This window comes from Temnothorax longispinosus, chromosome 12 (genome assembly GCF_030848805.1).
Source record: "Temnothorax longispinosus isolate EJ_2023e chromosome 12, Tlon_JGU_v1, whole genome shotgun sequence".
Taxonomy (NCBI): Eukaryota; Metazoa; Arthropoda; class Insecta; order Hymenoptera; family Formicidae; genus Temnothorax; species Temnothorax longispinosus.
The window spans coordinates 2,100,956-2,117,908 of NC_092369.1; the positions used below are offsets into that span (position 1 = coordinate 2,100,956).

A 16,953-nucleotide genomic window follows, 5' to 3' on the forward strand; every position below is an offset into this window, starting at 1 on the left:
CATCTTAATGAAAGAAGGAAGAAAGTTAAGAAATGTGCAATAACCAAACGTTTCAACTATATTATCATTCATCAGCGGTGAATTAAATATTTCAAAACAAACATTGAATGTTGTTAAATGATGTATCTCGGATTGATATCAAAATTTAAGTACAATAATCAAAGCATACTTGATATGATAATATGTAACAATACCGTAATATGTAAAAGAGCATCAAAAACGTCTTACGTCCCGATTTTAGACATTGTGTTATTTGGATTTTCCTTTATTGTCATTCGACAAAGTATGACACGCGGAGCAATACCCCAAAACATCCAGTTAAATAAAATCCAAACGTTTAATATAAATTTTATTTACATGCCTCAGTGGCCGAATTGGTTTAATTAAACACCCGCACGGAATGCAGCTGTGGCAATAGGTCCAGATTCGAATCCTGGCTGGGATGTTATTTTTCGCAACATATCCTATATGTCCCGTACTTTCCATATAGTATATCTCTAATATTCTAAAACAATTTAGGTATATATATTAGTATCATTAAATTGATTATTAATTTAATTATGTAATGCTCCTTAGTTGAGATCACTGCGTTTCAAGTCCGTATAATAACGACGCATGGTTTGCTAGGCCGATGAGTTGTACGTAAAATTCACACAAGTAATATTATTAGGCTACTAAAATCCCGGCCTGACCGTAAATGGCATTTTCTCTAAATTAATTGTGAACTTTATTTTATATATAGATTAGACATTTTATTTTAGACTGAGAGGGAGATGAATCGATCGTTGCCGCTACGAATCTTATCGGGCGAATCTTATCCGACGACACCTGCCACGACAGCTGCTGCCGATTTATTTTAGATCAAATATAAGAGTTCGCGCCCTGTAATTGACCCTTTCTTTCTCTCCTTTTCTCTCCCTTTTTCTCGAGCGCATCGCGATTCTACCGATATACCTATATCGATACCATTCCGTCGCATCCCGATAGATATCGTTTTGCCCGTGAAGAAAACCCTTCGTAGCTTCGGCGATGACATTATCAGAAGAGAACAATACTTTTAATTTGTCATACAGTATACCGCAACGATTTATTTCCTCGACATAGTAAACATTTTCTTCGTTAATTTTATCATTGCTCCAACTCTCGATTTGACTTTGTCTTCCGCGGTCTTGAATCTCGAGACTAAAACGCATCACTACGAACGTCCATACTCACGAGCTATTTATAAACATGGAAAATAAAGTGCGTATTGCATTGTCGATCCAAAATGGTGAACGAACATTGGTAATGCATTTTGCATTATTGATATACAATTTTTCTCAAAGGCGACAACCGCTGTTATTTAACGAGACAGAAAAATGAGAGAGAGCGTAAAGAGGGGAGAGAGAGAGAGAGAGAGAGGTAGAACAAAAAAGCGAAACAAAAACATCAAAATATTTTCATAATGTTATAAAGTAAATCACATCGGCCAAAAGACGAGTGATTTAGACGAGAAGTGAATTAAGGTGTTAAATACTAATTCATTCAATAAGAAGGAAGAAAGTTAAGAAATGTGCAACAACCAAACGTTTCGACTATATGTATAACTAAGTCTTCATCAGCGGTGAATTACTTAAATATTTAAAAACAGACATTGAATTTTGTTAAATGATGTATCTATATAGGATTGATATCACAAAACTTAGAATACAATAATCAAAGCATACTTGATGATAATATGACAACAATATGTAATAGAGCATCAAACGTAATGGCAATGTCGGACTCATTGTCAAGAATATAAAACAGAGTGAACAAAAAAACATTTCCCTCCCCCCCCCCCGCATATTACAAGTCAACGAATAAAAATGTACGAATTTCAGCGGTTAAAGGCGCGAAACTGTAAATCCCCAAAAAATCATGCCTCCAGTCTAAAGTAATTCAAAAGATTTTAATAGTTATTTGTGTAACAAGTGCTGTAAGATGAAAATTCCCGGGTGCGGAGTTTACGCACGAGCCGAAGGCGAGTAACCGCACCCGGGAATTTTCATCTTTACGCACGGGTTACACACCCTATTTTATGTTACAAGTGCATGGAAAGTGGTCTATCACGCACGCGTAGCGTGCGTAATGGGCCACTTTCCATGCACGTGTTGCATAAAAGTATTTTAAGTACTTTCGTAATTTATGAAGAAAACGTCATTGATCGAAGTGAAAACTAAACGTATGTAACGAGGATGAAATCTGTCATCGTACAAGTATATCAACGCGAAATGCAACATCGCATTTGAGGTCGCGGATAATGTCAGTTCGGGCTGAATTGTCGTTCGACGGTAAGGATAAGTTGTAATACGTGGAAAGGAATGAAGAAAATTCCAAGTGTGTGTGTGGGATAGAGAGAGAGAGAAAGAGAGAGCCTGGGAATATATTTATTAATTTGGCAAACTTCCCAGCCATGTATATCTGCCCGACCCTTTACGTTACTACGTTATGACGCGAACAAAGCGACTCCGCGATTTCTTTATAGGCAATATTCCGAGGTCTACGTAAAACGCTGTAGATATTATATATACTGTCTCTCGAAGCGGAGGGCATCGGCTGTCTTTCCCATTCCGAGTACGAACCACGGAAAGCATTAAAGTTGAAATTGTCGACACCCCTATGAGCTCGCTGTACTTTCGCCCTTCGTTTGAGGAGCAACACTTTCGTTTTACTTTTCCGCCCTGTGCTTCACACAGTCAAGTACAAACAACTCGTAGTTTCGAGTTTTCGTTTAACGGTCGTGAAACGACGCGCGGATATCGAACATCCGCTGTCTCGAGATTCTCTGAAAATTTCTCACGGTGTTTTTACTCGCGATTCGCGAATCGTATTTGTTTTGGCGACGTCGCGTAACACGGCGACTCGCGTAACCTTTTAGATCCTCGTAAATTACGGATCTTACGCAAGAAAAGGGTCGTCTCGCTTACGTTTAAACATTTATATGCGAGTTGAAATAAATCTCAGCAATGCGCAAAAGGGAACTTTGTGACACTGTACCACCAACCCAGACAGCATTTTACACCAAACAAATATTTAAGACATCTTAAAGATGACTTTATCTCGATTTTAGACATGATGCAGTCTGGGAAGTTATTTTATTGAAACTAAAACATATTGTGCCTGCTAATTTATCGGCCAAACGACAAAACGTCTCAAAGTGTCTATTAATACGGATAATCAGACGATTAGAGACAAATGTGCCGAGATTCGTTTCAGCACGGTATCGAGGACACCGGGTGTCGTAAAAACAGGATTTGTCTCACTCATCTTATAAAACGATTAATTTAACATGGAATGTAGATGCGGGTGATCGGTTGTTGTTCCTTTTGGATGAATGATGACGATTATAAGGCGTAACATATCTATCGAAGCGAATCCACAGTTACGTGGTAGTTCCCGGCTAACGAGCCGGAAAAGGTGACAATGCGAGCGACGAGCGGTACGGTAGAAAGGGTAGCGCGCTGCTAGTTTGCATAAATTTAGGAAATACAGGGTAGAAAATCGATATCTGCATAGAGATTATAGATGGTGGTTGGTAGGCGCCGCGTAGCCGCAGCCTCCGTCGCGACGGCGTATGCGCTACATGTCTACGTCCTCCAACACCATTTTCGACCGCCCCAAACCGACCGGCCATCCCTCCCTCTCCCAACCCCAACTCATCCCCCATTGCCGAAAAGTTGGTGCGCAACGCTCGCATAGCGAATACTTCTCGTGGGTGTTGGTGCCCTCCCCCTCCCCCTCACCCTCCTCTTCTCATTCTCTCTCACTCTGGATCCTCCCGACCGTTCCTCCGCTTCTCTCGCACGGACTCTCTCGATCCACCGCGACCCTTTTCAACCCTCCGCCGAGCCGCACATACTCCTCTCGCATACGTACGCTCTTCCTTATTCCTCTTACGAGCGACGCGCCGCGCCGCGCCGCGCCGGGAAGCGCCCGGTCGCATCGTACCGTACCGCGCGCACCCCCTTTCCCACTCTGGTTTATCCCCGTCTATCCGTCCATTGCTCACATTCTCTTTCTTTTGCTCTGACTTCCTACCTCTTTTCCTCCATGCTACTCGCTCGTCTCGGTCCCTCACAGCGCCCTACACCCGAATTGAAGTAGTCGATATCGTACTGCGGTCTGTCTCGAAATTAAGAGAAAACGACAGACTCGCGTCGCGCGTAGTCTGGCTCGTATCTCTCGTTGTTTTCCATCCACGTCCCTTTATTCCCGGATTTTCTTTCTCCCAACGTATAAATGCGCCGCGTCTCCACGCTTACAAAATGTACCGCACGTTACGACGATTGACAAGTCTCAATGGAGCTAAATAATGACGAAACGTGTACGCGAAGATATCTTACTTTTATTAAAAACAATCGAGTCGAGGTCAATATCGAGGTCACTTTTCTTATTTCGCTATGACAATTGGACTTTAAACGAGACTGTTTCACAACGCTTATAATCCTATCGTCGCGGCGTCGCTCGATCAAATCACGATTCAAAAGATCTTTGTTTTCCTCGTTCCAGCTTCCAGCTAAGTATTCTAATTAAATCCCGCTCTTTTAGCCTACAAAGTAAGCTACTTTGGAATAATGCCTATCACATCATTGGTTAATAGCCTACAAAAATAGTTTGAAAAAGAAAAAAGAAAACAAAACTATATTTTGATTTCATAAAACGTAGTCATGTCACTGCATACAAACACCGCATCGTGCCAGTAGTTGTACACAGAGAATATACTTTAGCATTGTGTTTTGTGTGTTGGCCAATGACCTTCCACTTTCATTTATTTTATTTATACGTTTACTGGACCGACAAACTATCATACGCGAACGATTGCGAATTTAAACGTAATTTTTTAGATGAAATTTTACCTGATGGGCTACTCCACGAGACATTCCCGCGCCTCATGCGAAAATTATCGAATTTGTCGAATGTACAAAGATTCTTTACAATTAGCAATGTTAATTTGCATGAGACTCATTCTTCAGATGCATTCGGAAATGGGACGAAAACGCTAAAAAATAGAGGAAGAAGAAACGCCTATGCGCCACTAGTTAATGCCGGCCGCTCTTCCGCTAAATACCGCAACATCGCGAAATTAAAATATTGATCGAACGCTGTCGCGAGGGAGGATGGGAATCACGGTGGAGAGAAGCAATGGGCCGATAGCATTAGCAATCGTGGTATCGTCAAACGGGCACGACGGGCCGCTAGAGAAAAAAAGTTAATCGAAAGATTCACTATTTATTATTAACAATAATAATAAGGGAAACACGACCGTTATGATATGCAATCAATTAGAGAGAAAAACACCATTTACGGTCTGGACTGGATTTGATGCTAGTGAGCATCCCTATTAAATGACCCCCTTGGGGTGATATTTTTCGCAATAAATTCTTTACAGTAATTTAATAAGGATGCTTATTAGCATCAAAATTTAAATCGATTATCGATTTAGGTATGTGGGATTTACTGTTCCAACTAGGAGCTGTGTTTTAAAGACTAACAAAAAATCGACGCGTAATTGACTAACAATGAGTTTGGAAAAAGGTGTACAAAACACAAGGATTATTATTAGGTTATCAAGATCCAGTCCAGGTCGTAAATGGCGTTTTTCTCTTTAATCGAATTTATTATTAAGTTTTGTAATCGTTCAATTTATACCGCGCACGCAGACGCGCACACATCAAACACATACACACACGCACAATTCTTGCCTCGAATTAATTGTTCGAAAAGCCAATTTATCCGTAGTTTGATTTATGTATACCGATAAAAAAATGTTAAAAGTCAAAGAGAAACGTCCATTAGATTAATTTCAAATAATCCCTTACCTGGAGTTCCTCTTTACACTGACGTTCCTCTTCTAAACTCATCCGTTTTTCGTGTTTCTTATAGTATCGCCTCTTGGCAGCTTGTAGGTTGAACCATGTATACGAGAAAGACTTCACGAATGGTAGAAGAGCCTCGATAAATGGATGGAACTCATCCTGCAATCGTACAATGTTTATTCCTTTCATAGGATTGTCCATATCCATATAGAATTGTCATCATATTAACACTTTTACTGCCAAATGGAATTAAAAAAATTACGCCCTGAGCCCAAGGCGGTTTTTTTTACCAGTTGCTGTATTTTATTGCCGATTCTTTTATGACAGTATTTAAGCTTTTCCATTTCCTTTTTTTTTGCAGCTTTTGACCTGATAATACTCAGTGTATTACGTGTATTATTTACGATACACCTGGCCTGCATGATTAGGTTTTAGATGTATCGTAAACACGTGGCAGTGAGTGTTAAGCACTTTGGGTCTCGCAATTTGAAAGTTTGTTTTCAAGTACACATGCAATTCTCGATTTTCATAAAAACGCAAGTTTTGTAAATCACGGATATCGGTGGAAAAATTCACGCAAAAGTAAAAAGAACGACACGAACAATATCCCAAACTACTAATTCAACTAGCTTTCACAGCTCGAAATATCTTTGTTAATAAAATAGACAAATACATCAAACATATGTTATTTACCCTATTATTTATGTGTGTACACAAAACTGCAAACATTGAAGTGAACAAAATGTATGAGATTTATCATTTCTCTTGATGAACGTCTCTCGACGTAAGTCTTTACATAGATAAAACTATTGAAAGAAACCGCTTTCTTTAAATTAAAAAAAAGTTTATCTGATTTGCTGACTGTTTAGCCGATATGTTATTAAAGAATAATCTAGTCTACTTAGCTTGGTTAAAAAAAAGTATAATCGTGTAGCAGAGAAAAAGCGAAAGAAAATTGAAATAATGGATAACAATGATGAAGTTATAGCAATTAAATAAATTAAATTATATAAATATTTAAAAAATTGTGGTTTGTGTGACACAGCTGTGTCGATCTTTTTATTAATTCCGCTATAAATTTAAGCTATAATTTTTGACTGAACAGTTTATGATAGTTTACACGTACTTTGTAATACAAAGAGTAGTTTTTTTATCTTAATTTTTGTTTAATTATTCTTTCATAAACTTTTATTTTTGTTTTATTAGTAGTACTTTATCTCTTTATCGCTCATACTTGATTTATATATAGTTTCTTTTGTCTACGTATGTTAAATGAAATTTAAATTATATTTGCAATGCACTCAATATCAAACATATCGTATTTGATACGGGCGATAGATAGCAGTGGACTTAATTCAATATCTTCTCCCCCCCCCCTCCTCTATTTATAACGAAAATTAGAATCCTTTCGTCGTGCGTATCTTGAATGCTACGAATAAACTGCTAAAGAACACAAACGAACCATCGAGTATTCGCAAACACTGCAGCCGCTGTAGCACACTACCGTCTGTCCGTCCCTCCTGTCAGCGTCCAGCTGTCAGATACAGCGATCCTCGCAGTAACGATTGCGAAGATCCCGATACTCCTTCGCGCCACAGTTGTGGATCGCTCGCGGCCTCATCTGTACCGATCGGATCTGTTCTCGAGAAGAAGCGATTGGTTTTCCCCGCGACTTTAAATCTTCCACGCGAGTAGCCGAGCAGCGGTCCAAGAATCAACAATCGTGAATCCTCCCGAGACTCCGAAACTCCGAGACTCGCTCGACTCCCGCGCTCGCGCACTTTTCTTCCTCCTCGCGTATTTTTCTAATTAATTCGACAAATCTATCTATCTGCACTCTTGACAAAATGTCTCACACCGTCGAGGAGCCGCCTGCCAACGCCGGCGATCTTGTTTGCGACACTGCGGTTTCCGTAAACGCTGTCGCGTCCATGTATTCCGCGCGATCTGTATCAATCGTACGATAATAACGCATAATTTTTATCGATCACCGTTACCGTGAAGTCATTTGGACATTCGTGTTAAGCGAGTGATCGTGCTCTCCAAGTGGGGTCTCTATATAACGTTAGGAGCGAAATGACATTCCTTTCTTTAAGGAAAATCGTTCAAATTTGTCCCTATTGAATCTCACTTACGACTTCTTTTCCTTTATAAAAGAATTACTATTCTAAACTCGCCGCGCAGTTTAAATTTTAAGAATCGAAAACGCTAGCGATCTCGTCAGGTTCTCGAGACGTTTGCTCGCGAGACGAAGCGACGAAAAGAGAAAAAGGAATCGAAGGAGAAGTATACACCAGTATACACTGATATGCGTTCGCGCTCTTTCCTTCGGCGCCTCGTCAGACGTCGGACGTCAGATGCGCTCGGTTATCAAACGAAGGAACGAACGTATACGTACGAACGGAGTAATGAGAAACGAATGCAACTGGGAGTCGAGGCCGTCGCTCACGGACGTTTTACGGACGCGCCATTGCACGTTTACCCGCGCGTCCATCTGTCTACGTAACGTTGTTATTTTCGGGGAAACCAACGAAAATCAGAAACGTCAAACACTCTCTCGTCATCGCGGCAGGGATAAAGAACACATTTTGGAGAGGAACGCGCAACGAATTTTGGGATATACTTCCCAGATAATATAATGTTCAATATCGAGACATAAAAGAAGATGTCTTAATGACGTCTTACGTGCCGATTTTGGACATTGTGTTATCTGGGCTGAGGGAGGTACAAGCGCGAGAAAGCCAAAGGAAACGCGTCCTCTCGTATTCTATTTCTTTTTTTATTTCGTTCTTTCTTTTTCTCTACTGTAAGTTACTTCTCACGCGAGAAAATTCATGCCAAAAACCGACGAGCAGCCAAGCGGGAAGAAGCGCAAAGTAAATCACTCCCGGAAAACGATGGTCACACGGGAAACGTACCATTGTCAGGTACGAGCGATTCGCGAACTCAAATTAGAGTCCGTCACCTCCTCCTCCTCCTTCTTCTCTTCCGCCACCACCGTCTCCTCCTCCTCCTCCTCCTCTACCACCACCTTCTCCTCCTCTTCTGTTCTTACTCGCGCAATATCGCGTGGCGCAAACTTATTGTTCGAAAAAACTCACGAGTCACAATTCCGATGAAACATCTCGATGTATATCGGGTCAACGTAATTTTTATCGCGGTCGTATAGAGATTATAGAAACAAAGAAAAAAAATAGAAATTCTCTACCTAACGGTATAATAAATGAGCGGCGATAAAGAGACGACGGGAGCCGCTGTAAGAACGGGCCACCGGTAAATAGCTCTACGGTAAATAACGCATAAGAATGCACTAGGTCGGCGTGAAAAAAACGTAACGACAATCAATCGGCGGAACCAAACGTAAATTTAACACGTTGATTCGCCCACGCGAATAGCGAATCCGAATAGCGAGAATCCGTGTCGGCCGAGCATCTGGCTCTACACGAAGCGTGTGGTAGAGTTTTCCCATATTCTTTCGAGAGGTACGCTGCACCGCGCCATTTCAGCGCGTAGAAGCGATCGGCGATCCCCGACGAGGCGCAGCCGGGATGGACGATTTTGAAGGAACGTCGTAACTTTTTGGCACGAGATAACGAAAACTGCTGAGACAACTTCTTTTTTTTTTAGCGCGAACCCCGCTACCTCCGACAAAGCAAGTTGGGCGCGTAATTACGTGGGAGGGCGCTGTTTTCGGATTCCGCGGGCTTCGTACGCGACCTACGTTTCGCCGTCGAACGGAACGGTGGATGCGACGTCGGTCGTCGCGACGACACTGAGACGCCGGTCGTCGGGACGCGCGTATCGAGACGCGGACGGTACCGCGCGCGCGGCGCCCAGGTACGGCATCCTAAACAGTTATTAATAGCCCCTGTCCTAGCTTACTAGATTTGCCCTCGAACTGACGCGACGCGACGCAACGCGACATCAACGCGATTCCTGCATCTCCTTTGTCAATCCCCCCCCTCTCTCTCTCTCCCCCTGTTTAAACGCTTTTTTGTTCAAACGGTGGAATTTGTTGCTCGATTATTCAAAATTCACGGTGCAACTCTGCGCACCGGGAATATCCATGATACTCCGAATCAAATTTTAAGTTTAGAATTTGGAATAAGAAAGGCATCAAGGCACGTTGGATTGATGCGCAGTATATGTATATACGTACGCACACGCGCGCGCTCACACACACAAACACACATGTATACACCCCCCAAAATTTACATCACACAAATTAATCGCGACATATATGCGGACATTATAGTCGAAAATAAACCGACGAGATTTTACGTACGCAGCATAAAATATCTCGCGGGACAGAAGAGAGCGGTCAAGTAAACAAGGTGATCCCAGACAACACAACGTCCAAAATCGGGACATAAGACGTCTTATGTCCCGATTTTGGACATTGTGTTGTTTGGGATGGAGCATCGAGAAGCGCGCGGATTTAAATCACGCGTACTCGGATGACCACCGTTACAATGTAAAAAAAAACATTGATGTTTAAAAACTATCGATTAGCAAAACAAAATTTGAGTGGCAGCGGAAGCGCACGTATAAACGAATTAGCAAAATCGAGTAACTTTCGCGCGCGCGCGGCGAACGTAAGCGAGGCGTTTTAAAAATGTAATTGTAAGCACCTGTCCGACGGAAGGAGCCTGCAGGTAAGTCGAGACATCCGGTTCCACCATGCAGCTTCTCAGAGTGTCCGGGATGAACATGAGTAGTCTGAACGTTGTCTGAGAGCCAGGCTGGAGCTGGTTCGACCTTGCCGCCAGGGTCTGACTCGCCGCTCGACGACGCCGCGCTTTAACGCCCAAGTCCAACGGTGGTCGTTACCATGCGGAAGTAGAGCTTAATTCGGCCGACGAGCGCGGAGTCGAAATTACCCGTTGTCAAAGCTCCGTTATCGTCCGAACGACGGGGACCACGTCCTAGGCGCCCTTCTCGGCGTACAGTTGCTGGCGTACGATCGCTCCCGCGAGTTGCCGAGGGTGATGAGACACGTGGATCGAAGGTGCTCCGTTTCTTCGCGAGCTCGCGGGCGAGTTACGGACGACACGGTGGTGGTAGCGGCGGTGGTAGCGGCGGTGGTGATGATGCGGTCGTACGGAGTTGTCAAGCTCCACGGGGATCTCCCGTCTTTGCAGGCGATTCGGCCGCTACCTCTCGCGAACGATCCCGCGCTCCCGAGAGACGTTCTCGCAGGACTGTCGTTGTCGTTCCCGGCACCGACGAATCCGCCGTTGGCGATGGTATTACGGATGCTGTTGACGTTGACACTGCGAAACTGTCGTTTGTCGGGTGGTGACGAGACGCCGCACCCAAGCACACGCATCCTACCTAACCGCAGCAGCCACAATTGCAAACTTTTCGATTTCGGATCTCCTTTGTGTCTCTCTCTCTCTCGTAACGCCACAATTTGCGGCTCTCCCCCACACACACTGTGTCGCCCCTTCCTCGTATCTCTCTCTTACGCTTCCTCCCTCCTTCCCTCCCTCCCTTCTGCTTTTATCTTACCGACTTTCACCCCTTCCTGTTTTCAATATCGCTTTTTTTCTTTCTGGAAATGCCTGTAGGGATGTCTCCTATGTTTCTATCTCTCTTTAGACCTTTATTTTTTATGTATCCCTTGCGCTCTCCCCCCTCCTCTCTCTCTCTCTCTTTTTATTTCTCTCTCCCTCTCTTTCTCACCCCTTTTTTGATTTTATAGCCTTGATTTTTGGTTGCTTTTTCTCTCTCTCTCTCTTTCTCTCTCTTTCTCTCTCTCTCTCTCTCTCTCACTCTCACTGTCTCCCTTTATTTTTATCAATAATTCGCACTTTTCCCTCTTTCTTTCTCCTTTTTTTGCCGCGTAATTTTTATATTGTCTCTGTTACTCTCTTATTACATCGATGAGTACGATGACGACAACACAACGGCAGTAATGATGAAGGACTCTTTTGCTTCGGTTCCTTCTAGCTCCCCTGTGTCCGAAGACGGCGAGCCTCGGACTACATCGACTCCAAATCGCGAACGCTGCGTCGACATCGGCGTCGGCGTCGGCGTCGGCGTCGGCGTTGGCGTCGGCGTAAAAAGCCAACAGCGTCGCGCAAGCCCGAGTGCAGTCCGCTACGAGATATAGAAAAATAATCCAAAAGAACGAGAAGTAAAAACGTACGAATCGGAACGAATATAGATAACGGGTTTAGATGATCCGCGTGTTACGTGGAAACGGACATAATAGAAGAATGAGAATAAGAATCAATTTTAAAGCCTACATTTGAAGTAGAAATATCAATATACGTGTATAAGCTGAAAGATTCAACTTCGATGCATACGAAGAAGTATTCTCGAAAGAAATGAGAAGAAATCTGGAGTAATAATTCTGGCAAAAAGAAAAAAACAAAGCGAGAAACGTTAACGAAAACAGAAAATAACGATAAAAATAACGATGACAAAGTTATCTCTCGATTGTTTTTTGTATTACTTTGATTATTGCATATGTATTGTTGGCGTAAAGACAAAACGCAAGATTGTGCAACACTATAGGCGGTGCAGCAACAGTCTTCCGTTTTTACTACAACCTGTAGTAAAACTCTCGAAAAAATCTTGCGTTTAAATCAACTTCGATGAAACTCTCGATTAGCTTAATCGGCGATTAACTTATCAAATAATATTCGTACTATTATGTTAACATGGATGTAGAATTGTTAATTTTTTTTGTTCCTTGTCGCATTAGCAAACAAGATTAAAGCAGAAAATTAACAATTGAAAATTTTACAGTTGCAAACTTTACTGTACAATTCTCTGTCGGTTAAGAATTAATCGCTGATTAAGTTAATTGGAATTTGATCAAAATCGTAACTTAATGAGAACTTATGATCGTTTTGAACGAAAGAATTAAAGAAATAACTTTATGTCAATTGATTCACTTCAGTTTTATCAACGACAAATGCTCTTGATACTTATTATTATAAATAAAGTTATAAATTTATCAATAAAAGAATAAATTAGATTTCAAAAACTCGAATACGCTATCGTGCTGTACCACAAATAAATAAATTTTTAGCGAAACAATCTTTCTGATATGCTAAAAATATATTCTTTTTAATTCTAAAATAATGCAATAAGTTTCACATGAGAAGTTAACTGGGAGATTGACTATGAGTTTTATTTACAAATAGCAAAGAAAGATAGAATAGAGCTTAATAGAGATCGGTAGATTGAGAAGGGAAAATTCGTATAATCTTGGAAAACTCGAAACACACCGAATTGACGACCGACGATCGATCGATCATAGGAAAAACTCATCGGAAAGCTCTTCTACTTACTTATATTTACAGAATTATCATGAATTTTACGCAACAGTTTACGGAACTATACTTATAACCCCTATTCATAGTCCAAGCTCATATTTAAGATCGTTTTAAGTACGAGGATGTTTCAAGTTCTCGAGACGCTGTGCAGTCATTTCATTGATAGTCTGAAAACCGCCTACGATCAGGCTTAAAACGATCTTGTAAATATAAGATCGGATTATGTGAATACCGCTCTACAACTATGCTCACAGGTTGCAGATACGAAGGCGCGCATCCGTTGCGCAATTTTCGAAACAGAATCAGAACGGATATTATCCACTACGTCTGACTACGTGAAATTCTCGTAATTAACGTGATAAGTTCTAAGTACATGAAAATGAGAAATTATCAACAACAATTTTGATCTACCCCTTTACAGCATATACGCGTACATATAACTCGATATTATTTTATTTCAAAATAAAACTTTATAGGTTTCTCTTGCAAGTATAACACGCGTTTTGATTATACGTATAGTGTAAAATTGTCGAAGGATATTATTTTTCATTCTTTCGTTAAAGCCTGAAAACACATTACATGAATATATCCGCGCGTTTTTCTCGTTAAAATTATGTTAAAAAAAATTAAATGTAATAAACGATTTCATCATGCAGTAACACCATACTTAAACGCAAAAATATTCTTCGAGATGTATGCTTCTTATCGATTTCGCTCTCTTCCTCCCTCTCTCCCCCGAAATAATAAAACATTTTAGAAAAGTAAATGATATATTTATTAAACGATCTATTGTTATTATATGTAAAGATTTTTCAAACAAATTTTGAAATAACGAATCTTCCTAAATCTTATTTGGTATTGCAATTTGTCTACGATATTTAAATCTATGTTATTTCAATTAGAGATGTACTATTATAAGAAAATTGTATAAAAGTTCTCGTATGTAAAGTATACAAATTTGAAAAATGAAATTTTGCAAAACACGCACCCATAGTTACTTAAGGTTACTTATTAAATCTTATTACGATAAATTGACAAAATAATTTCTATAACGATGTAACTTTGGCTAAGTATCGCTAATAATTACGAATGTGATACATAATCATGTAATACTTTTGTTTTGAAATTATATAGTTAGTTACATAGGGATAAAAATACATGCATGCATACATACATACATATACATAATTTTTTTAAGAATCTCTTTTAGCAAACATTAGTAAAAATGACTTATTCCATGTCAATTGATTTACTTTGAAAAAAAAATTTGTATACTCGAGCTTGTAGATTTGCTTAAAACTAACTATGCTTATGATATATTATCAAAGTATCTTTCTTGTTTACAATTCATTGAATGCGAATTGGTTTCAGACTTACACAACTACTTCACTAAACAAATACTTAAAAAACATTCTTCACAAAAGTTTAAACAGCGATACTCACTTTTAATATCGCTTCGTATTATTTTCGTATAACAAGATTTGAAGCAAATAACATTGATGATTTATACATCGATCCATTCAACATGGAACACTCTAAGTGGCATGTGGATAAGAACACGTCACTAGATACTTTATAAAAGTGTCTCTTAATATTGTCCAAGTTGTTAAAAGTTGTACAACGATCCACTGGACAATACAATCGCAACGTATCTCATGATTCTTCAAACAGCTGGTAATGATCAATAATAAATGAATTAAAACTGAAAAGAAAATGCAATATTGAGTAAATAAGATGACAAAGTGGGAGTAGATATGGAATAGAATAAGTTGGATACTCACCCTTTTTAGGAATTCCTCCGCACATATGCGTGCTCTAGCATTAACCGATAATTTCATTTCGCTGATTTCTCTATCAATTTCTTCCATAAAGTGAATAACAAAATCTACTATCTTGTGTTTGTACATTTGTTCTACGTGAATATTAGTAATTAGAAAGCTAATGTCATAGCCCTAAAAAAGAAATTACGTTAATATTATTATTATTACAAATCATGGAAGCTTAAAAGCTCGCAATAAACTTGTGGCTATTCACCTCTACCGGTTTTCTTCTGAGAATCATAAAATGTTCGGCCCTCATTGTCATGAATCTTGTAAAATTATGACAAAGAATTTTTTCTAGATCATCAGCTTGTTTCACAGCAATACTTATTCTCATACTATTTATACTTGATTCAATCAAGACTTTCTCCTTATCGTTTCTACTTATCAAGATGGGCGTTAAAAGCAGTTCTTTGCTCGCCCTTACTTCTACCTCGGGCTTGTTATGTTTTTCCACAATTTGAGAGGAGAAGTTCTCCAGGCACATAGCGGCGGTAAGCGTACGCCTGACTGCTGTCAAATATGGCTTTAATGTTCCCGACTGTAAAATAAACAAGATAAATGGCACAAAACATATCAGATACATTAACATGATTAACAATTTGAAACTGACCGCTGCGTCAGTATGCAAACATGGGTGACTTTAGCTAGAAAGACATTTAGCTTGAGATTAGAAATCCAAAGAAATGGCTATTAGAACCCACGAATTCTAGCACACTTTCCGCAATTGGTACGGCTAAGACCCGGTCTACAATAGGTGTAGGAAGCCTTTAGTCTTTCGCTTTCAGCTTTGAGCTGTGACGTTGACTTGTTCTAACAAGCTCTAAACTTTACAGCTACGATCTGGACAGTTCGCTTAAGGCAGCGTCAAGTTTAAAACTTGGAGCAAAAGGCTAGGAAGCTGAAGGCTTCCTACATCTATCGTAGATCGAGTCTAAGAGAACGTCATCGTCATACTTCTTATAAGAGTTACAAGTCAATCAATCTTGAAATGCTTGAAACTACAGTTGAATAACGTGACTTACCATGTTTACGACAGATAGATCACAAGTTTCGATATAACATTCGCATTCACGTTAGCTACTCGACTCTCAGAGGTCTACCAAGCTTTGCACTGCTCTATTCGGCTCGACGAAGCGTACGGAGACGACACATTACATTGACGAGAACACTTTGGCTCAATAATTCGACTATTCCGGCTTGCGAGCTGGCGAATTCAACAAGCCCGATCCACTCTGGTTGAATCAGTAATTCGATTCTCCTCGATACAGCTACAGCTACAGCCGGTATCTCCAGTATCTCTTTGACTTGACTCAACTTCCAGCAGTTCCAGCACTTGGGGCTTGGGGCGTCAACGACAAATATCTCGAACTTGTTTCCAATCGTCGAAATTTGATTGTAAGGAAAGAAACTTTGCCACGCTGGTTTTAACCAATCACAATTCCGAAAGCATATGAAGCATATCCAAATATCCAGTAAATAAACGCATTAGCCGTCATGCATATATGCCTTTAGACCCGGTCTCCAATAGGTGCCGAGACTGCCGAGTGCAATCCCTAAATGCGTTCGTGGCTCTGGGTGGGTCGATTACGGTCAATTACGGTTCTTGAAACGAGGTGAAAATTACAAAAGTGAACAGATTTACTAGATATCAACCAATGAAATCCATAATAGATACTCTAGTGAATTTCCTCACTTTTGTAATTTTTACCTTGTTTCAAGAACCGTGTCCCCTGTTTTTTTTTAGCTGCACTAGCTGAACTGGCGCACACTGATGCAGTAAGTTAGAGTGAGACAAAATATATACTTGTCTCGCTTTAACTTATTGCACCAGTTCAGCCTAGTTCAGCCAGTGCATCTAAAAGAAACAGACCCCGTTTCACGCACAATGTGCAGAATCATTTATCCTTATTGTTCACCAAATATTAAACAAGAATAAATAATATATGCATTATAGCCGTATTCATAGTCCTTTTTTGAGGAATAAGGATTCCTTGTTCCTTATTA

General features: G+C 40.4%; 2 protein-coding genes across 7 annotated transcripts in view; both read right to left on the reverse strand.

Annotated features, from left to right (window-relative positions):
• The window catches only part of Nfi (Nuclear factor I), a 47,785-nt gene extending 35,989 nt beyond the window's left edge, over nt 1-11,796 (reverse strand). For 3 of the 6 annotated variants that reach the window (XM_071794809.1, XM_071794805.1, XM_071794804.1), the window contains exons 1-2: nt 10,469-11,796; nt 5,841-5,996 (exon numbers count right to left, since the gene is read on the reverse strand). In XM_071794809.1, the coding sequence (XP_071650910.1) occupies nt 5,841-5,996; nt 10,469-10,549 (237 nt within the window). In that variant the 5' untranslated portion in view covers nt 10,550-11,796. Of the gene's footprint in view, nt 1-5,840; nt 5,997-7,299; nt 7,785-8,755; nt 9,659-10,468 lie in introns of those variants that run through there. The other 3 variants (XM_071794807.1, XM_071794808.1, XM_071794806.1) reach the window with 3 other exon arrangements.
• Nucleotides 11,797-13,877: 2,081 nt separating this feature from the next.
• On the reverse strand, nt 13,878-16,334 carry Arpc4 (Actin-related protein 2/3 complex, subunit 4). The gene is made up of 4 exons (XM_071794823.1): nt 15,972-16,334; nt 15,161-15,487; nt 14,908-15,078; nt 13,878-14,828 (listed from the first exon to the last, which is right to left on the reverse strand). Exons 1-4 carry the CDS (start codon nt 15,972-15,974, stop codon nt 14,823-14,825), a joined length of 507 nt encoding a protein of 168 aa, XP_071650924.1. The 5' UTR covers nt 15,975-16,334; the 3' UTR covers nt 13,878-14,822.
• Nucleotides 16,335-16,953: the final 619 nt, after the last annotated feature.

Bases quoted from the DNA above. Each gene is read 5' to 3' on its own strand.
- Arpc4 (XM_071794823.1), bottom strand. The intron at 15,079-15,160 runs GTGAATAGCCAC...TTTCTTTTTTAG, and splicing joins TCAGAAGAAAACCGGTAGAG to GGCTATGACATTAGCTTTCT.